This window comes from Barbatula barbatula (genome assembly GCF_947034865.1).
Source record: "Barbatula barbatula genome assembly, chromosome: 18".
NCBI classification, from domain to species: Eukaryota; Metazoa; Chordata; class Actinopteri; order Cypriniformes; family Nemacheilidae; genus Barbatula; species Barbatula barbatula.
The window spans coordinates 22,460,005-22,482,725 of NC_136781.1; the positions used below are offsets into that span (position 1 = coordinate 22,460,005).

At 42.3% G+C, this 22,721-nt stretch overlaps 1 protein-coding gene across 2 annotated transcripts in view; it reads left to right on the forward strand.

The window, feature by feature from the left end:
• The window catches only part of nlgn3a (neuroligin 3a), a 165,524-nt gene that overhangs the window by 58,334 nt on the left and 84,469 nt on the right, over window positions 1-22,721 (forward strand). The window contains exons 4-5 of one of the 2 annotated variants that reach the window (XM_079479625.1): window positions 972-1,031; window positions 11,585-11,734. In XM_079479625.1, the coding sequence (XP_079335751.1) occupies window positions 972-1,031; window positions 11,585-11,734 (210 nt within the window). The remainder of the gene's footprint in view (window positions 1-971; window positions 1,032-11,584; window positions 11,735-22,721) is intronic. The other variant, XM_079479624.1, reaches the window with a different exon arrangement.

Below are 22,721 nucleotides of genomic sequence, written 5' to 3' on the forward strand. Positions count from 1 at the left end.
GGCTGGCTTGTGTCAAGAGGACATACTGTGTGTTTATATATCTGATCTTATGTTTTACCTCTCAAATTTTACTCTTGTATATGGCAAACGTCTGTGCTTCAGTGTTGCGAAATGAGAACATGTTTATGTTGCAACCATTTGACATCATGGATTTTGACGCAAAAAGTTAATTTTGTTTATCAAAGTTTATGAATACTGTGACAGTTACACAGTTTTTTTATTTCACAATTATAAAGTCAATGCCATTGTTCATATATTAAGCCATACATCTCTCTATACCCAAGGATCCTTTTAAAATCCCACAACATTTAGTAACGTTTATGGATTCAATAAATAATACATTTGCTAAGGTATGAAGAAAAGAATGAATTGTAAGATAAAATATCTGATAAGAAGCCGTGGCACAGGTTTGTAATAGTGATCCAATTGTTTAAGTGCACATATTCAGCTGATGACATCAGTGATTGACTGTGTATAAACCATGATGTCATTGTTAGATCTGTAACTGAAGGATTCATCGGGAAAAAAATGATTTGAATTGATTGTTAACGGTGTCTGTTCAAAAGAAGAAGTAGAAACATTAAACATTCTCTCTGTTATTAATGCATTTGGGTAAATGTATATAAAGGCTCTTTAAACAGTATGTAATGGACCGTAATGACTTTATGCTCTTTTATTTTGTAATGCTATTACTGTAAATAAGATTTGTGATATTATGAACAGACTTAATATGATGGTTGTAACGAATATCTCATTTATTCCACTAGTGTATTGTAACATATATTTGAGGAACAGACCTCTTATAAGGTTTTGTTCTAACAGAAGCACAAGATGTAAACATCAGTACAGTGTGTATATGAAGTCATTTGAGATATCAGTTCAGGTTCATGTAACATTAATGTTCCATGTCTTTGTTGTGGTGTTTTGAATTGTTTTCTGCTTCTTTGTACTTTCCTCTGCTTTATTAACAGGAACCCATTCCAAAAAACAGGGCGAGGATTTATCAGAGAATGACGGTGATGAAGATGAAGGTATTTCTTTGGTGATGAAAACCATTGCATGTCTTTGTTTTTCAGAATTTCAGCTTTGTGTTCTGTTTCATGCTATAAACACTCATCTATGTGCTTGTGACGGGGGTGTGTGAGTGTGTGTGTGCGCGTGTGAGTGAGTGAGTGAGTGAGTGTGTGTTCAGTCCATGTTGAGTGAATCGTGTAGGCAGAGTCGTGAAGGTTTTCTTTTCTGATCTGCTGTGTGTTATGTAAGGCTCAATATTGTCAAACGTTTATCTGAGCTATTCACTTTCAGGGACATCTTAATTCTTCTTGATGTTATCTCATGAATAGAGACATTTAGTGTTCTGTTGGATGACCCCCCCGGCCCACTCACCCATCCCAGATTGACACCCCATGAGCACCACCACACTCACCAATGCATCGAGTAACCAACGGCATTCTGAAAGATTTATTTCACACAGGATTTCAATAGCCAGTGAAGCACTTACTGCTTATGTTAATCACTGTCTAACTCCCCCAGTTAAGAGTTACATTTAGCCTTCACCAGGCCAAACGACATAATGTAAAGAACATCTTGTGAAAGTATACTCTTTTCCTTTAAGGTTAAGGCCATGTCAAAGATGCTCGTCACTAATAACTAGATGTTTAGCCTAGTTATCACACAATGGGTAACACTTATGAGTGCAAGTTGCCCCATATTATTGACATTGATAACTATAATAATTAACAATGAACAATTTGATCAAACACCCGTCACACTTCTAGATTGCTGGCGGTGTCTCCAACCCTGACTTGGAGGCTGGCCTGGAGTTCTCATCTCTTATCCTCTAAAACAATGATATACATTGTTATCTCACAATTTCTCCCTCATGTATTGATTCACCGCATTATTACGTTTGTGAATTGGGCTTGATAGAAACAATTATATTGCCAACAACATCCTTACAGTTATGCTAATGAACAAACATGCTCATTTTATTGAGATATGTAATAGGAGTTCATTGTGTTGTCAATGGCTGGTTTCACTGGTAAACGGTCAAAGTAGAAGTTGTTTGAACTGGATGTCATGTTGCTGAACAGAACGCCATGTGTTAGCCATGAATTCATGGTCATGGTAGAATCCAAAGCCCTGTCAGCCCTCAGCGACAGGTAATTGATAAACTCTCTGTGTAGTGGGAATGGAATATCAGCTACTTTACGCTAGAATGTGAGACTTCTTCCGTTCTGGCCTATCGACATGATAGCACACAAGAGGCAAACATGGGATATCATGGCACAGTTTTTAAAGCAGGCCAACAGATTTACACGAGGAGCGAAAGGCTGACAAGTTGCGGTAAGAGGATTAGCAACAGAGGAGGAAAAAGCAGAAGAGAGAGACGCTGCCAATCAGAAAGAGCATTGTTCAATTTCAGTATTTATTCTGAGGATATTCTGAGCTCAGGGGGGATATCTGCTGAGATTAGAACAGGCAAAGTATTCATCCCCAGTTCCTCAGCCGCTCGATCCACTCCTGCTATTGTTCTGTGATTCTGTGTTGTCTACTGCACGTTTACAGTGCACATGTAGTACATCTACTCCATCTCTATGCTGGCTCAGAGTATTTTTTGCAGTATTCAACCAGTTCAGACGTTACGACAAAGTGGCTTAAAATGTACTTTACAATGTAAAAGAGACCTTACATCATTATTCTATATGGAACCTAAAGACCAGGGTTTAAAATGAACTTTTTCACTCACCAGCTACTTTGTCTACAAAAAATGTTAAAAAAGTACTTGTAATAAGGTTCAATAGAAGGGAAGGAAGGAGGCGGGAACCGGCGAACATTTAACAAACTTTAATAAAATAAAACAAACAATAAACACGTAAGTAAAAGACCGGCAGCCACCTCACTCGCTACACTACTCTCCTCTCTTTCTCTTTTATTCTTATCCTTCATCCTTTTCATCATAAACTGCAGTAAGTGTGGACTAATCAAATCAACAAGTCACAAAATTAAAAATCTGTGTGAACCAGAAGTTGCGAAAGATTTGTACTTCCGTATTTTCATGCATTTTAATTAAATTTTGAATCAGAAAATAGTGGCCGTGGCTTTTGTCTTTCTCTGCCATTTGATTGGATATATATCTTCTGGTATCGTTTAAAGCCCTTTGAAGCTGCACTGAAACTGTAATTTTGACTGTAATAAAGTTCGTTAGAAGGGAAGGAAGGAGGCGGGAACCGGCGAACATTCAAACTTTAAAACTTTAATTGAATAAACAATAAACACTGAAGTAACTGACCGACAGCCACCTCACGGTAGACTGCCGGCCATAAAACATACACAAACTAAACATATGTCCGGGCCCGGTCCTCTCTCGTCAACAGTCCTGCCGAACATCCATTTAAGCTCCCAATCTCCTCCGTGATAAGATGCGGGACCGGTGCGCGCACAGCTGCTTGCACTTATCACTCACGCCACCGGCCCCGCGTCACGGCTCTCGTCCCGCCTTCCTCACCACATTGACCTTCAACCGTTTGAAGTCCACTATATGGAGAATAATCCTGGAATGTTTACATCAAAAACCTTAATTTCTTTTCGACTGAAGAAATAAATACATAAACATCTTGAATGACATGATAAAAATGTATGTTGAGAGTGAACAATTCCTTTAACCCCTTACCTGCTGTCTGCGCCTGGGTCCTCTGTCCTTGCTTACTTCATTGTTTGGTGGGACATTTCACCTGCATTCAGTGGCTTTAGATTTGTCATGGAACAGCATAGTTTTGCTTTACAGTATGTCAGTGGAGAGTGTTTTCTGAATGTGTGTTTTGAAGCGGTTCAGTCAGGGGTATGATAAATGCTGCATTGGGTGATAGGGGGTATTTTTACTCACAATCCATAGAAGATTTATGTGCCCGGCTCAGACAATCCAATTCCTGACTCATGCAAATGTGCCGGCCCTCCACTCGGCCCAAGTGGTCCAGCAGTATGTCCTTCCAGAGGCTTTCGGCTTGGTCTGGATCGGGACGGGTCCGTTGTCTCTATTGAGATGTGTAAAGGTATCTGCGTGTCCAGCCCAAGGCGTGTTTTTTGCATGGGAAGCCAATTACGCTGCATCAATGACCTGCCAACCCAGGGACTCGGCAAGATTCGTGACTTTAGTAGAGAAGCAAAGCAGCCATGAGATTCCAATAAAACAACAAGAGGTGGCCTCAGATGTTGCGTTTGGAGAGATTATTGTTGGGCAGACTCGCTGGCTTTGTTAAGGCGCTTGGGTCGTCTACTCAATAGCGATCAAAAGCGCGAGTGCCGCAAATGAGTTTTGACACTTGAGCACTGAAATGATATTCCACTTGAGCCAAGTATATAGAAGAACACCTCGTTTGTCTAACAAGCATCTCAAGCCAAAGCAACAGTACTCCAACACAGAATGTAGAATTGAGCTGCCACAGTATATTTGTGCAAGATGACGTTGCTTTTGCCTTACAACCTCTCCTGTGAAACTAGGCCATCCGTTCATACAGCAGCAAACACTTCTACAGCACATCACCACACACACTGAACCCCTCACACGCTCATTCAATACATTAGACTCTCTACAGTTACTATTACACCGTGAACTTTTCACAAACGTGAACTTTTAAATGACAGTAGTTTTAACTTTACCAGCAAGCTGGTTTATAGGACATAGGAGGGAAGCACCTGATCTGCAGTTTGATTGACAGTTGTCACAGCCTCTGAATTCACTGCTGTCTGCTCATCCATTGGATGAAAACCTGGAAAATGTTGTGTTTGGGTGAGCCGGGTTGCTGCTGTTGACATAAATCAGAAGGGGCAAGTTGTCGCTCTTTAATTAGTTGAAGTCTCATGTGTCCCAGATACTGTCATTTCTAACAATTAGTTTGTTTTTGTTGATCAAACCAATGTTTTGAAATTTGCAGTTTTAAAAAAATTTGGCGAAATAAATAAAGGTATAAAGTAAAGAGCCCAGATGCTCCCTGTACTACACTCTACACTTGAACAAAGCATTGTGAAGGACCTGAAAGAGAACTGAAAAGCAGAAACGACACACATCACGCCATTATTCAATGTGCTTTAATCAGAGATCTGCTGCTTTAATCTGGGATGCTGTCCAGAACTAGAGATTGAGCCCAAACGTCTGTCTTTGGTCATGAAGTGGACCGAACTCATATGTTTATCTCAAATTGTAACTAGCAAGCTGTTGGCATTCTCTCTCAGTGGGTGGTCTTTCTTTCAGTCATCAAGCCTGGCACCAACAGATTGCGATGCCCCTCATTCAGACATCCATACAGACAGTGTCATTGGCAGTGAAGTGGAGCTCAGGTGCAGTGACGTGATGTGAAGTAACACTGCCAGCCAATCAGCTGCATGCGGGGTATATTTAGGGACATGGAGGGGTTAGTTCTTGATGTAGAATATGACTGTAGTGATATATTGTGCTGTGCTCAAGAGTAGACATATCTTCTCTCGTGTGCCTGCTGCCATAGCCTGTGCCACCGTTGACAAATCCATGCACAAAGCCACTACTTGGCGTGCTGATTCATGTGCCCTAATTGGGCTAAAGACCCCCTGCTTCCCATCATGCCTTTGGCCAGGGCCAGCTCCCCCTGCTGGGGTGTTACGATGGATTCCGCTCCGGAGTATTAAAGCCACGGCACCATTCTGTGTGTTAAACAAACAGCATGTTCAGTTTCTACAGCAGTGAAAAGTGCTGTTCTGGATGTAAATGGGTAGAGTTGATTGTTGTTACTAAAGCTATTTCTGTATACGCAATGATTTGTATATTTGTCTGACAAGGGTAGAAAAACAGAAAACACCTTTAGCCTTACACTGACATCGATGGCATATATTACAGAATTGATTCGACCTCATGCCATCTCAGATGAACACGAATGTAATATTAAAATGCTGTCATGTTATCTTCTTCACATAATGTGACACGTAAGAACCAATGACATTTGACGGCACATTTGAACATTCCGTGCTGATCTGTCCTTCTATACATTGTGTCAATTGATAAATAAACTCAAAATATGACACGCTTCCTCTTTCCTGCTTCAACCATGTGATTCAAGGGACATAGGATTCCACATAGTTAGAAACAAATGTACAGTACAACGTAATGTAAGTCGCTTTGGATCAAAGCATTTGCCAAATGCATAAATGTAAATTTACTTCAATAAAACACATGTAAAAGATGATAGCGTTGGTAATTCACCTTGGATTTGAGCAAGAGTGAACCTGCATTGGTTTGTGTATTTCAAATGGAATCAGAGCAGCAAATGAATGGTAAAACGACGTTTCCTGTTTTAAAAATAAATCATAAATAGTCTGTTTGCAAGCAGCAGAAAGCTCAGTATGTGGCTCTGTCCACCGAGGCACACGTTTTTGAAGACGAGAGCAGCTGGCGTTTTTTTCCGCACTCAGTGCCGGCGTTCGACCGGGCGTACAGAGTTTAAATGCTCAACGTGGGACAGAACCATAGGCAGTATAAAATATGGACATCACCCGTCTGTTTCTGATCAGCAGTTTTGAAGCTTAAAGTGGGCGGAGCCGGCCGTCACCATCTTAGAAACATGCCACTCACGGATATTCAAAAGAAGTCAAAGAGGCGGGATGTGGTTGGAGCCGAGGCGCCTGGTTGGCTGAGACCACTTGTCACTCAGGTGGCCACGGACCTAATTTGCTGAATTTTTAGGCTTAATATAAGTTAAATGGGTGAGTTATAAAAAATCACCTTCCTCACAGTTGTTATGAAAGGTAAAATGAGTTGTTTTTGTACCAGGCAGTAAATAGGCTTTCTTCTGCTGTAAAGTTGTCCATTTAAACATGGGGCTCAATGAGATTCAGCTCTCTTTTGGAGCCAGTCTCTAGAGGCCAGTCGATGAATTGCAGTTTAAGTCACTTCCGTTGGGGTTGCTGCTTGATGGACACAGCCCCCAAGAGAACACACAGTCAGACGAAGTGTAGTTTACTCTGCTCTGCGCATAATAGCATCAAGTGAATAAAAAACACAATATATTGACCCGTGTTCTGTTTACTATCATGTGTCATGTACGTTTGTGATTACGTAGGATGAATTCAAACGCGAACCAGTGTTCGATAGAATCAAGCTGAGACATAAAACCAATGCTGCGAGGGGCGTCAAAACAATCGCACGCGAAAACACACACCTACATCAAATACTACAGTGTTTCCTCTACATTCCTGGTTACTTTGCAACGGCAAACACCACGAGAGCACAAGCTCCAGTTTTATACAAGTACACGCAAAATATGAATGGCCTCTAAAAACGCCTCGGTGGATCTTTACTGAGACACAAACCACTGTGCATTACATAAACTGTGTATAAACAAAGCCATAATAAAAACAAAACCTATAGCACCGATGTTAGCCAATGCGAGCTGCCAGTCCTCCTGCTATCTTAGTTATCTCAGTCTATCTGTTAACTTTTGTATTTTCCGTTTTTGTGCACCACTATTGTACTTTCTTTCATATATTTTGCCACTATGCCATCTAGCAATAGCAGTGACGTAAATGAAAATGATTGACATGATTTCACCTGCAGCTGATTTGACCATTGTGACCCAATTGTCACATCTGTCCAATCACAGGCTTATATTTTTATTATATTTCTTATTGGCCAATGAGGGTCTATGTTTTGTTCCTGCTAAAGTAAATCTAAAATAAAAAATCTGCCAATCAGAGGGCCCTAAACAGGTGGGGCCCCTAGACTGCAGCCTAGGCAAGCCTGTGCATTAATCCATACCTGATCACAGCGCGTGTGCGGCTAACAAGAATTCCATGATGCAAATGTCAGAACATTTCAGATTTGATAATATTGTTATGTGTTATGTGATGTGGATGAAAGTGCTGCACTGGGTTTGAGAGATAACACCCGCCGCCCGTCTCTCTCTCTCTCTCTCTCTCTCTCTCTCTCTCTCTCTCTCTCTCTCTCTCTCTCTCTCTCTCTCTCTCTCTCTCTCTCTCTCTCTCTCTCTCTCTCTCTCTCTCTCTCTCTCTCTCTCTCTCTCTCTCTCTCTCTCTCTCTCTCTCTCTCTCTCTCTCTCTCTCTCTCTCTCTCTCTCTCTCTCTCTCTCTCTCTCTCTCTCTCTCTCTCTCTCTCTCTCTCTCTCTCTCTCTCTCTCTCTCTCTCTCTGAGCTTCAAAGAGCACATCAAACCACCTGTCTCTGCGCTTACTAACCTTATATTTCATGCACAAATGCTACAGCCCATCCTGAAGAACTCGCCGTCTTCAAAGGTCACGCGTCCCCCTCTGAATAGCAGTTGAGCTGTTAAAATCATACACATGCACACCTTCTGATTTGTATACAGATGACACGTATTTGTATTTCCAGAGCTATACGTCTATATGTTGCCCCGTTTTTTCATGATAATTGTTTCCCTGTCTGTTTTATGGTGTAAAGGTTAGGTTAGGTCATATAACATGTGTTCCCTTTCTGTCGGTCTCTCGACGTTGTGTCGAACCGACAGATGGGGTTTGACTTGAGAACCTATCATGTTCTGACTATTTAAGAAAAGGCCAATGAAATTGGCGAATGGAATTTGCATGCCGGACTCCGCCCCCGGATATCCGGGTGTAAAGGGGAGATGGCGTACTGCATTCATTCAACTTTTGTTCTTTGGAGCCTACGCGTCTGATGACAAATGATCTTGAGCTGAATTTCTTGACGTGGTGCAGCGGACTGTCCCTGGTTTGCGACTTCCCGCATTGCAGCGGTTCCGGAGGTGTTTTCTTCACTAAAAGAGCAATTTCTACAGCGCAGCATGTCTCGCTGTTCTCGTGGGTGCAATACACTCATTGAGGAGGGGGACGGACATGATGTCTGCCTCCGGTGCTTGGGGGTCCAACACGCTGAGGCAGCCTTCGTGGATACATCCTGCCCACACTGCGGACGGATGCCTATTCAGACGTTGCGGTCACGGGTGGCTGTGTTCTGTGTAAAGATCAGATGTTCCTTGCCGCATCGAGGGTGACCTGCTGGCTTCCGACCCCGATGATTACTTGGAGCCCCCTCCCCCAGGAGGTCGAGCTCAGGATGAAATGGACGTCGAGATGTCGGCCATGCTCTCTCGGGCTGCCGTGGGCATTGGGTTGCTGTGCACAGCACCGCCTACCCCCAGCGCTCCCGGCGCGATTCCAAGCCACGTCCGGCCCCGGTGCCCTTTTGCCCCGAGGTGCGCACACTGCGCCTCTACCTCGACCGCACGCAGAGCTTCAGGAGCTCTGAGCAGTTCTTTATCTGTTTCGGAGTTACAGTTACGACGGCGTACCGATCACAGGACCGCCAGTGCCCACTAGCAGTGAGGGCACACTCCACTCGGGGTGTCGCCTCCTCGTGGGCACTGGCTCAGGGCGCCTCTCTGGCAGATATTTGTAGAGCTGCGGGTTGGGCTACGCCCAATACCTTCGCAAGGTTCTATAACCTCCGCATAGAGCCAGTGTCAGCCAGAGTCTTGCGTGGGGCCAGAGTCTTGCCGGTAGGGCGTACGCCTGCGAAAGCACCTACCCCCCCTCCCAGGTGGGTCAGTGCGCTTATTCTGTCTCACTTCTTTCCCTTCGGGTGAAGAACAGGCATTCCATCCATCACTAAGCACTCCATGGCGGCAGGCCTCCTGTGGCCGGGTATCAGCTGAGTTATCACATAGCTCTAACTGGACCTAGTGCCCCACACTTAGTAACCCCCCAAAAGAGTGGTTCCATCTGACGTTTTCCTCATGAGATGGTCCCCCTCGTGGTGACGCATGACCTCCTCCAGGTGGACATCCACCTAGCGGTACCTTAGTCCGATTTAAAAACATTAACTTACTATAAGAAAAATGTAAGAATCTTTGTTGTTGTTGTTGTAATAGGCTCAGTATGTACCGACCTGAAGGACACACACGATGCTAATCATAAGATTTGACATTTTGCATGTTTGTCAGCATCAGAAGCGGTCTGTAGCACTTATGTCTGTGATGATGATGATGATGATGATGGGACATACTGTATGATTGTGTGTTTGTGTGCTTCAGAGTCATTTTTCCATTTGTGACTGTGCATTTGTGTTTCATATTCAGACGGTCAACCTTTCTGTTTAATTTGTATTAAACACACTTCTGTTCATTTTAATGACGTGTTTATGAAATGTTAATATCTTTACAATGTTTATTAATCAATATCTCTCTTTTCTCCCCTCAGGATGTGACTTTTGAATGTATTTGTTCTAGAATACTGTATATCTTTAAGGAGAAACAAATGTTTTTGTCATTGTACATGAATATTTATTGAGGACAGATCCGTTAGCATCATAACAAAAGGACGTGAAACAACAAAAGAGGTTACTGATAACATTGACATGACAAACTCTTCTCTTCTGATGGCATTCTTTCTTTCATTTCGTGCGGGAAATCTTCATGTTTCACCTGTTTTTTTCTCACTCCATACATTGTCTGTCTTTTGTCTCTACAGAGAATCGTCATATTAAACTGTGTCTTATCATGGTTCTCTCAGATACCGTATAAAAACATGTTTATGCCGACGCGTTTCAAATGGATCACTTGTCAGATCAGAACTGCTTTAATTGGCTCAAGAAAGCAGCATGAAAGGCAAAGACAGTGACACGATCTGTGATCTGTGCGGTCCGACTCTGTGAGCTCAGCCATGTAAATGAACGCGTCTTTAACAGGAGGGCAAATGCACTGGAGGGAAGTTCGTCTGTTCTCAAAGATGCTGAATTTTGAACTGCCGTTTCCATGGCGACACTTGTAATACAACGCAGTTGGTACAGCCCGAGAGACAGGCTTGTGTGTCTTTTCATCTAAATGCAACTCGTTTCAGTAGCTCCATTAGACGTGTAATGAATGAAATATGAATAGAGTGATGTCAATGTTTTCTTAATGTATATTACAAACAAAGCCACGCTGGGTGTACAGTATATACGTTTTGTTATCATTAATTCACTTCATGTCATTCCGATCTCTCTTATTTTGTATCTTCCTTGAAACACAGAAGGTGATGTTTAGGGAAGAATGTCAGGGCTTCTGTTTGCACAAAATAACAGTGGATGGACATTTAGAAGTACCGACACAAGGTGATCATTTGCTTTTGGTCACATGACACGAAGCGGTGGCATTTAAATGATGTCCAGTCCAGTGTGATGTATCCCTAAACACAAACAAAAACGTGGATGGAAAGCAGTGACGACGGAGCTATCACCTAAACAATATGAGACGTTTATTGACATGACAATCCACCCCAAGTTGTGTTTCATGGAAGGAATAAAATCATGCAGAGTTGGAATCCAAATGTGTAAGATCGAGAAATGTCTTTAATTTGAAATACATCCATGGCTGTACTGGATGCTGAGGTCATCGCATCATTTCCGCTTCTGAAGCGTGTTAGATCAGCCTGCAGAGGTCCACATGGCTTCATATGTTCTTAGGTTATAAGAGACAAATGAGTGGTCTGATACGAGATCCATTTGAAATGTTATCTGGGAGGACTGTGAGACTCGTTGTTTTCAGGCCAGTGGGCCAGTCAGACTTTAATAATGGCCACTCTTGCAGACATACGAGATACCGGAGCCAAACCTGTGATGGTCTACATTCACGGCGGGTCCTACATGGAAGGCACAGGGAACATGATCGACGGAAGCGTGCTGGCCAGTTACGGGAACGTCATCGTCATCACTCTTAACTTTCGAGTTGGCGTCTTAGGTAAGCGCTTTGATTGTTTCCATTATTTCTGGACCAGATATATGAGGAAAAGAAAAGCTAAAATAATCAGGTCCCCTCAAACAGATAAAGTGTAGCTCCGCCCCAAAGTATTTAAATGTCAACTAGTACACAAATAACCTTTGGGATGGTCAGGCTGTTGTTTTTTGGTTTATTGACGGTTGAAGCTCAGCTGTATGTGTGGCTTGATGAAGATATTCTTGCAGATTGAAACCAGACTGGCTCTAGCTGCTGTTAGTCCAGTTGATCAACCTTTGCAGATTGGTGTATAAACTGTTGCATTTTCTTTGCTGATGTGTAGCTGTTGTTTGTTCTTTGCCTTTTCTATCACTTTACATTCCCTTATAAAGCTGCTTATTGACATGATATGGTTATGAATCATCGAGTTTTGATTCTTTGGCTTGGATTCTTTGGTGTTTTCAGACTGTCTGGATTTATGTTGCAAAACTGTAATTCGTCAAATGTAAATGTGTAGGTAATCTTAAACAGTATGAAGTAAATGTGGGTAGTATATTGATTTTGGGAGGTTAAGGTCATGTTAAAACCTTTCCTTGCGGTTTCCGAATTCACCTGGCAAATAATAAGTCCAGATCATGATGGACGGATAGTGAGGGTATTTGGCGTGCTGTCCCGGGGAGAGGGCTCCAAGGTTCCATACACATGTCATCAGTCAAACCAGGGCAGAACAAGGGTAGAAATGCTTAGAGATAAACACTGACAAGACTTCGCACTGAATGGCAGAATGAACCAGTTATAAATAGACACAGATGAATACAATGATGGTCCGGGCAGAGGGTTATGGGAAATGTAGTGTGTGTTGACAGTCTGGCTGATGAGGGGAGTGGCCTCTAGTGGCATTTTGCCTAGACACATTTATTTTGCTCAAATCTGGCTTTTTATATTCTGTTCTAAAAAAAATCTGTAATTCTGATGCATCAATGTTGCGCTGCGCTTTGCGATGTACCCTTGTTAACCACCTGGTGCCATCCACACATGCACGTACACACACACGCGTGTGTGGTTTGACTATCAGTGGTCTGTTGGCAGGAGTTGACAATTCTGATTGGACCTTAGTCGAGGACACCCGTATACTGTCTTTTTCTGATTTACCTGGTGTCTTTTCATGAACATGGCAGTATGTAGATGTATATGTTTTCGGAGGGTCACATACTGCAGATCAGCGTATTGTACACTCTTTATATTCGAGTAGAGTTTAATAAGTCTCGCTGGAGTTTCCACGGCTCCTGTGGATGTGCTAATTATTGCTTCTAAGTGTGGTCTCTCCAGGGGTTCTATTTGGAGACTTTCACGTGTGAACTTCACACCATGTCGATGGCTAAGGACTCATTACAGGTTTAATATTTCATTACAAATGCCAGCTCACCGGTGACTCTGTGTTCCTGCCGCTTGCGTCCCGCAGCTGGGCGTCCGCCTGTTTGAGACTGATTGGATATCAGGAGGATGTTGTGAAACTCAGATTTGATCAGAGACAATTTGTTTAGAGAAACGCTGTCTTGTTTGTGCATCGATCTGTGTGTGTGTGTGCAGGACATGCCGGGGTTGTGGGACCCTTTAATGGCATGTAATGACTCTTGTTCGGGGGGAGTATCCTGTATCACTGCTCTTTACAAATAGAATTACTCACCGACTCTGCAGAGCATGTCAAATCCCTTTTACTGCGGGAAAGACTTCATTACCGTTTGCAGATGCATTAAATATTAACAACAGCCACCTACCTCACAAATCCATGACCCTTTACCATGGTAAATCAGTCAAGCTGTTGCCAAATGTGATTGAAAAACATCTGAAATCGTATTTTCCTTAAAAACATTACAGAATATTTCAAAAGAGACATCGTTTATAGCCGAGCATCAACTGCATGGCTCCACAAGTAGATATGTTATGCTTCTGCGTGTGTTATTTCTCTGGCGTGGGAATTTAATGTGGATGTTTGTGTAAGTCACAGGAGAAATGATTTCCACACAGCAAATCTCATTCTGAAATGTACCACACAGTCTGCTCTTTTCCAAAGTCCTTTTCAATGATATTACATTTTTCATGTCACTATGACGACTGCGCATTTCGTCCTGTTCTTGGCATTCAGAATAAAATGTTGCATGTTCAACAGCAATGGAAAATGCATTTCATGTGACTTTCTCAAGAGCTGATTCAATTCCCTGACGAATGTATGTTTGATCTCTGCAGCAGGAGAAGCCGACTCGTTCTCAGGTGACCATGCTGAAGAGTTGTTGGTTTCATTTGAAAAGGTGTTGGGGTGCCTTGTAATAACAAAAAACACATGGCATTTCTCTTTCAAAACCATTTTCCAGCCTTCTGACATTCAAACTCCTTCATGGTTCACAGATAAAGTTCGGTGGAAAAATGGCTAATAACGCCCTTGTGACTATGACACATTATTCACAGTGTTCATTCATGCCAAAGAAAATCGTCAAAAATCCAAGTGTAAAGTGTAAAGACAATGAAATGCTTCTTACAGTATATGTTCATACCACATGGTCAACAAGACGTACAGCAACAGCAAGAGACACGGACACATTCTGTATTTTCTGCAACAGTAACAGAGATACAAACTGTTTGATTTTCAAATGCAAAACAAATATTTTAAGGAATCAAATATAAATTTCAGTTTGCAGTACCCCGCCACCAAACAGAATGAAATTATTCAAATAATGTAAGAGAAGAGAGTTCACTATCTTGTTCATTATACCAACAGTATTTGGTATGAATGGAACTAAGCTACTATCAGATGATATACACATCAAATGGTTTCCATGCGTTTGTCCATTCATCTTTAGAGTCATCAAGATTGTTAGAAACTTCATCCTCAGGCAGTTTTCATTTGTCTCCAGGGGTTGCCAGTTCCAACACTCATGCCTCTTGGCCTTTGTGTGAAAGATAAATGACCCAGATCAGTCTCTTTATCTAAACATGACCTCTGGGTTTGAGACACGGAACCACTGACCAGAGGTCATCTGTACTTAAGTACACATTTTTCTGTTGCCAAGTATTTCAGTTTTTCTAAGCTAGAGTTTTTCAGCTAGCTTTGAATGGCCATTTTTTAACACAAATCTGGCAACCCTGTGATCTTCTCTGCTAATCTAATGTAAACACAATTGAGGGTTCTGTGGGTTCAACTATGTGTGATGCATTGCTTAGAACAAGTTTTACGCTCAGTCAAAGATTATAGAAGACATTGTCATAAAAATGATCGGCATAACAACTAAACGGTAAATACACATACAACTTGAGCTATATGCCAGAGAAAATGGAAAATGTTAAATTTTCTTTGTATGGTAACCATACTCCCATTAAGCTATTTTTAGAAAGAACAAAGTAACTTCTAAAAATACAATAGTTTCATTACATTCGCTATAGTTTATGTTTGTAGTTTAACTATGGTTATACAAATGGTAATAATCCAACACACAGACGGCTTCTACACTTTACTTACTGGTTAATTGCTTCTAAAACTGGTAAAGGGAATATAGAAAAAAAGCACTGCTCATAAATACATACAGGCCTTGGGGCTAATGGGGATAATGAGGCTAAATGATCATACAGGATTATATCTAAGCTAATCATATAAATGTAAAAATATTAACCCTTCTATGGAAATTCTAGGGGAGTGGGGTAAATTTGAAGTGAACTACTCCTTTAATACAACTGATACTGTGAGCTCCTCAGTGTATTCAGTAGGTTGCTTCAGAGGCATAAGGGATATGTCATGATCCTGCCTCTCCTTGTCATGTCAGTTCCATGTGTTTTGTGTGGAGAAACAAAAGTGGCGCATTAGTGTTTAGTCCTGTCACCGTCCCTTTACCATCTTCCCCTTAGTGTTTCAGTCCCCTCACCTGCCTCGTGCAATCCTCCTGTTAGCTTTCCCTTAGTGTTTCATTCATGTCACCTGCCGCCACTCTCCCTGTGTGATCAGTCCTCATTAGTGTTTCCCTTTAGCTAGTCCCAGTTTCCCTCTGTTCCTTGTCGGTTCATTGTCATTATTGTTCGTTTTCACACACCAGTTGGATTACCGTGTTCTAGTTTGTGGACTATAGTTTATTTATTCTTCAAAAGACCTTGTTTGTTTTGTCCCCCTTGTGGGAAGTGTTCTTTTGCATCTTTGTCTTGTTTGGTTCTTGTTTTCCCCATCAAGGGTTTTAGGTTTCATTAAAGTTTTGTTTTTTTAATACTAGTCTGCCTGCGCATGGGTTGTGTCCTAAATCCTGACAGAATGAACCGACCCAGCAGGCAGCAGTGTTCACTGCAAGGTCTCGCCAGCGTCGTCCCCTCTGCAGCGTTCGCCAGAGGAACTCAGACCTGGCGGACTACCTTGATAGGTTTCTGGAAGCCGCAGGAGAGGTGGGCCTCGGAGAGGAGGAGGTGACTGCGGCGTTCATTCACGGGCGGAGATGAGGAGGCTGAGACAGCTGGACTTCGAGGGTGTGCTCAGGTTTGTCATGAGCCGACTGGAGCCCAGAGTCTCAACCCATCTGTGTTGTTAACCGACCTTATCTCAGTTGGGCGCCATCCATGAGGGTTTCGCACTGAAGCTCGGGGTGGTGACCACCGCCGCGCCGTCACCCACTGTCCTTGTTTCCTCTCCACCACCAGCTAGCCTTTGTGGTAGGCGTGGACGGAGGGAGTCGTGGGACTCCCCGTCCAACATTTCCAGCACATAGATAGTCTGCCCCCCCACCGCTTCTCTGCAGCTGGCCACATGTTCTGTGGGCCGGTCTAAGAGGAAGAAGCAATGGAGGACAGCGCGGGATCCTGCCCAGGCGTCCAGTCCGGTGCCCCTGCCTATACCTATTCCTGTCCAGCCAACAGCCCAGTCTGCTTTGCCCCAGCCTTTCCCGCCTACGGCCTTACAGTCTTGCCCTACCCGTTCTAGTTCCTCCCACTCCAAGAGTAGTTTCCCTATCACACCCAGACCGTCCTGCCCCACCCCTCCGCCCAGCTCTAGGAAGTGAGGTCCTGTCCCTCCTACGTCCCCACCCAGTTATAGGGCTGCCAAGCTTAACCCACCCATTCCCCCTCCCATTAACGTTTATTTTATTGTCCAACGCCAATCCCTTCGTAGTCATGTCAGCCCTGCCCCTAGTGTAGTCAGTTTTTTTTCTATGGTGTCTGTCCTCCTGTCTGTCGGCCTGGGGGCGATCTTTAAAACGGTGGCTCTGTCACGATCCTGCCTCTCCTTGTCTTGGTTTTCGAGTCTTGTGGCAGGATCATGTCAGTTCCATGTGTTTTGTGTGGAGAAAGAGCATTGTTTTGGTTTGTCATGCCATGCTCTCTCCGGTGTTGCGTCCTTTAGCCCCGCCCCCTTGTTTCCCTGTTAGTGGTGCATTAGTGTTAAGTCCTGTCACGTAACTTTACCATCTTCCCCTTAGTGTTTCATTCATGTCACCTGCCGCCACTTTTCCATGTGTGATCAGTCCTCGTTAGTGTTTCCCTTTATCTAGTCCCAGTTTCCCTCTGTCCCTTGTCGGTTCATTGTCATTATTGTTCGTTTTCACTCACCAGTTGGATTACCCGTGTTCCTGTGGTCAAGTTTGTGGACTATGGTTTATTTATTATTCAAAAAGATCTTGTTTGTTTTGTCCCCCTTGTGGGAAGTGTTCTTTTGCATATTTGTCTTGTTTGGTTCTTGTTTTCCCCATCAAGGGTTTTTGGTTGAATTAGTTTTGTTATGTAATATTCGTCTGTCTGCGCATGGGTTCTGTCCTAAATCCTGACAGTATGCGCCAATAAAACAATGCACCTCTGACATAAATGTCAGTTACTTTTAATAATTCTGTACTTTTACTTAAGTAAGAATCTGTCTTAACAACTTTTACTTGTAGTGAAGTAATATTTGACCAGTAGTATCTGTACTTTCACCCAAGGAAAGAAGTTGCGTACTTCTTCCACCACCACTGTAACTGAGCAATATGTGAGAAACCGTCTCAGAGGAAAACTCTTTTTCTGTCTCAAATATAGAAGTGTCTATCAAGACAAAATGAACACCACATTTGTTACTTTTGACCTCTAAACCCAAGCTCGATATCAACGTCACCAACTCTTTCAAACTTGATTAAAAATGTGTTCCCTGGTAAGTTATTACTCTTTGAATGAATCCACATGTTTTAATATATTTCTGCCCATGTTGTATTATTTGTGAGCTTTATATGTGCGATGGCGTCTAACTCGTTCCTGTCAAAGGAAGTAGACACTTTCATCAACTTGTTCGCAACTGCCGTTTTTAAGACACAGTAAGGCTTTTTAAAATCACAAGCGGATTATAGCCGGTGTGTTTTATGTCATAGAATAACACATGAAGATAATTAGATGGTTTTGTTAACCACAGACCTTATTTCTGTCGATTTACCAAAAACTCATTAAAAAAAGCCATAGACTTTGGAGCGATGGAACCGGAAGTCCTAAAATGCTAACTCGCTTCCAGGCTTTGCATTCAAAAATACGTCATCTCTGAGCCTCCCTGTTATTCTTCATTTCTACCACAGTTGCTTTGAGCTTTGTTCATGGCTGTACACATCATTGAGGTCTGGACCTCTGTGTCTCTTGTCCTTTATTCCTTTTCTTATTTAAATTTTCCATGTTTCTAAAACTTTTCAAATGTAATATGCCCTGTGCTCATAAACCTAAAGGGATCGTTTCACACAAAATGGAATTCTGTTATCACCCACTTACCTTGATGTCATTCTAAAGTCAAACACACTCTTTTTGAGATTGAATTAGTCTCTGGTTATATCTGTATGAAAATTCAAATTGACCATGTGTGCCTTACTGACACTGACGGACATGAAAGGAAAGGCATAGTTTGAACTATTGTTTTGCACATCAAGGGCCTCATTTGTAAAATACTGCATTGTCATGATCGTGGTGGGTGAGACACGGACAGAGGACCCAGGTGCAGACAGCGGGTAAGGGGTTAACATATATTTCATAATTAAAGACAAAACTAAACCCACGAGGGGGGTAACAGAACAAAACATGGGACTATAATAACAGGACTAAGACTAACTACACGTAAACAAGACTAAAATAAACTTTAACTACAAAACTACACATGACTAAACTAACACAGCACAGGAACTCAACCAACAACCACAATGTACCAGCACAAGACAGAAGACACAAGGGCATTATATAAGGGACCAAATCAAGAGGGGAACAGGTGTAGGGCATTAATCAATAACGAGGTAAGGAGAGGATGGGAACAGAGACTAGACCGGAGAGAGTGTATGGAAGGCCATAACAACAATAATTACCTCTCTCCACATTAAACATGAGGTTCTGTCATGATCCTGCCACTAAACCAAGAGAAACATGACATGATGCGGCAGAATCATGACACTGCATAGATCCCGTGCTAAACGTAATTGTATAATTGTTTCTCGAAGTGCGTACATGTGCTTCATAGAACAATAAATGCAGAGAAATGTAATTCGCAAATGATCTTGAAATTGTGCGCAGCTGAACACCTTTTAACAATGTCTAATTAATATCATTGCCATATAAAGAGCAGCTGTCAACGTCCAAATCCTGTACGAGCGGCAAGAATGGCTTATATTTCTCAAAATCTGTAGCACTCGGACAAGCAAAAGCGCGTACGTCTGCTCAGACCCTGACGTGATGTCAATCAGACTGTTTCTATAAATATGAGCGTTGCTTTGGATTTTTGTGTACACACACTCTAACATCACATCAAAGGATTTATAAATGAGGCCCCAGATCTTTTAAAATGGTCAAACCTGGACTGCTTGCAAACCGTTGACTTTGCATCTGTAGCACATATGAGGTAATCAGACAGCTAGAGTTCAGAGAACACCTTCAGGTTTTTGTTGACTTGTTCGTTCTTTTTCAATCGCATTGTTAAGAGACCAGCCATCTTTATCCATCTTCGAGAAGGTGACGTGGTTTCAGGCCCAATGCAAAGTGTTGTACTCAGGTTTTTTTTTTTAAGGAGATACCGTACTTATTGATGGTTTGGAGCCAAGATGTTGTGCCTCCTGGCTAAACTTCACATCCATCTTTTATGTTGTGACATTTTCGTAGAGCTCTAATTCTCAAAACGTCTCAACGTATAAATTACCACTGTGTGTAGAATAATTTTTCTCTAGAACTCGAGCCGATGGCTCGGGAATGTGTGCCAGAAACCTTTGCCAACCTCGTTGAGTTTGGTATGAGGTCTTTCTTCAAGATCATTCTGTATTCCAGAGGTGAAACAACCCACAGGCATATTGATCTTTGTCTCGCGTGCCTCAATGGGAGATCAGGTCAGCCAGAGGCAAACATTTGTATAAATGTCTTTTAAAATTGCTTTTCTGTTCACGACCTATCAGCTTTCTTGTTTACAGTCTGTATGCAACCCGGTGTCCCTGCCGTTCCATTATTTCTTTTGATTTGACGTTTGTGCTGAAGCGTTACTTTCTCTGCCTCCACACCGGCCTGCCTGCCTGCAGTCTGCTCTCTTCATCTGTCTTCTCTTATGAGGAGGAGGTTTGTCCATCATCGGCTGTGTTTGGGGTCAGAAATGATCCATCTGAAGGCAGTTATATAGGCTCTTCGGCCAACTCTCGCGATTCGTCCTGTTGAGTGATTAATCATGCTTTGGTCACTGAAGGATCCAAGGCCAGCAGTGGGAGGTAATTTTCTCCACATTGTTTCTGCTGAAATGAGGAAGGTGGGTGTGAAGGACCGTCAGAGAGGCGTGAAGTTAGGAGCCGTGAGAGAGTGGAGGTGGGCGTCCCATCCGCTCACGCTGTGTGAAAAGAGAAGCACGGAAGAAAACGAGGAAATAAAGCTTCACCGAGTAGGTGTCGTTATTTATGTTTTTGCCTCTTGTGAATGAAAAGCCTATCAGCATTGTTCACAGCACCTTTCTGAGGTGTTGCGTTATTGTAATTCAGAGAATCGGATGCGGTCGGGGTGGTTGAGTGGGAGTGATATGGGAATGGGTGAACTTAACAACCAACGTTTAAAGAGTTTGTGTAATGATGTGTGTACATTTGCTATGGAAGGTGTTAAGAAGATAGGAATTCTTGAGGAATTCACAAACACCCCGCTCTCTTTATAGAAATGCACACAAAGTCTTCTTTTTCAAACCATTTAAAAACATTTAATGTTAAACTCTGGTTGTATAGAGTTGAGAGAAATTCCAGTTCATAATCTTTTTTTATACTGAAAGCGTAATGTTGTAAATGTGTTTCTTATGAAGATGACAGTTAGGATGCGGTCTATGTCGGTGCTTGATAGCCTGGAAGCTCGCTGTTTCCCTAATAATCTATTTGTATTTCTCAGTCGAGCGTGAACACACGGCACAGGTGAGAATCCCATCGCACAGTGTAAATAGCATCATAGGCTGTGTGCTTCATTCCCTTAGGTTAAATACAGTATGAACGCTGAGCACCAATGAATTAGAGTTTGGTGTTTGACTACAGTAGCTGCAGTTGTTAATCATCGTATGATATTTTGTATTGTAAATGGATTATGGAAATGGTTTCAGCTTTTTGGTCAATGATAAAAGTCTTTCACAGACTTTCTGAAAGAATGCTGTGAAGGAAATGAAACGGGCATCTGGTCGGGTTGGTGTATTTTGATGGTTAGTAGAGTTTTGGTCACTTTTCATTGGAAAAACTAGGACACCGTTGGCTGGCCACCTTAACTATTGGAAATTTACATCAGACAGACCAGTTTTTTCTCCAGAGAAAAAGTTGTTCAGCTAAGTGGGGCAACCAGAATACCAGCATTCAAACACAGCATATGTCCAGCTGGTCTTGTCTGTAACATAACATAAAAAAACAGGGACACAATCATTGAAATACTAATGTATGAGGAGCCAGACTGCGTGCCATTTGTTTCAAGAGCACGTGCCTTCTGCACGACTGCATGCGGGTGCCGTGACCTTCTCCATTAACCCCTCAGTGGGTCTGTTATTTGAAGTGTAAAGATTATTAAGCTCTCTCATTGGAACATTGTCAAAAGGTTATATCACAGTGCACCGCTGTCTATCACTACTTAACATTTGAAGGTTGCAAATGAGATGTTAAATGCTGTTTTTACGTGTCCTCTGAATGTATGCAGAGGGACAGCTGTGTAGAAAGATACAAGTGTTGCTTGCTAAAAGCCAGTAAAGAATGTGGTTAAATCGCTGGAGCTCCTGCTGCCTGACTGTAGGATCCGACTACATCCATATTCATCTGGATACATTTTTGGTTAAAACCTTCAATGCTGTTCAATTCACAATGTGTACTGTTATGAAGGACCCTATGAAAATAAGTTTAATGTCAGACCTAAAATACAATTAATTAATTGCCTGGTAGGTTGAGTACATAAATTCTTCAATTTTCATGCCTTAAGGAGTTTGTCTGGCTGGGTAATTCTTGGCTGACTTTTAGATCGTTTCATTTTTTCCCTTCCCCTCTCTCTGTGTTTTTTCTTCGCCTTGTCTGAATCAATTGAACAAACTGGCATGATATTTGATGGGCCCTGAGCTCCAATTATTACAACAATATTATGGCACGGGTAAGTTCCTCAGCCGAATGCCAATATTACAGTCAGGCTATTTGTATTTTCAGCAAGTCCTTCAAGGCACCAGCAAGGGCAAACAGCTCAATAACCCCATTTTTAACAATTAGACCCTGACATGTCCTTATGAACATCACTTTATTGTTGATGGTGTTTCCGAAAAGCAAAGATTAGCCATTTGAGTTCTCCAAGGACCAAATCTCATCTAAAGGCGAGCTTGTCAAGAACAGGTGGCATTTTTCATCAAATAAAGTTTGTTTGTTTCACCTAGATGGCACAAGTGCACCGTATTTCATACAGATTGAATCCTGTAGCAGACAATTGGTTTGGTTTGTACCTCCACCACAATAATTCCACAGTGTGAAATGATCTTCGAGTTTGCATATTACAGCCACATGTTCATAAATCATGTTTATGTTTAGAC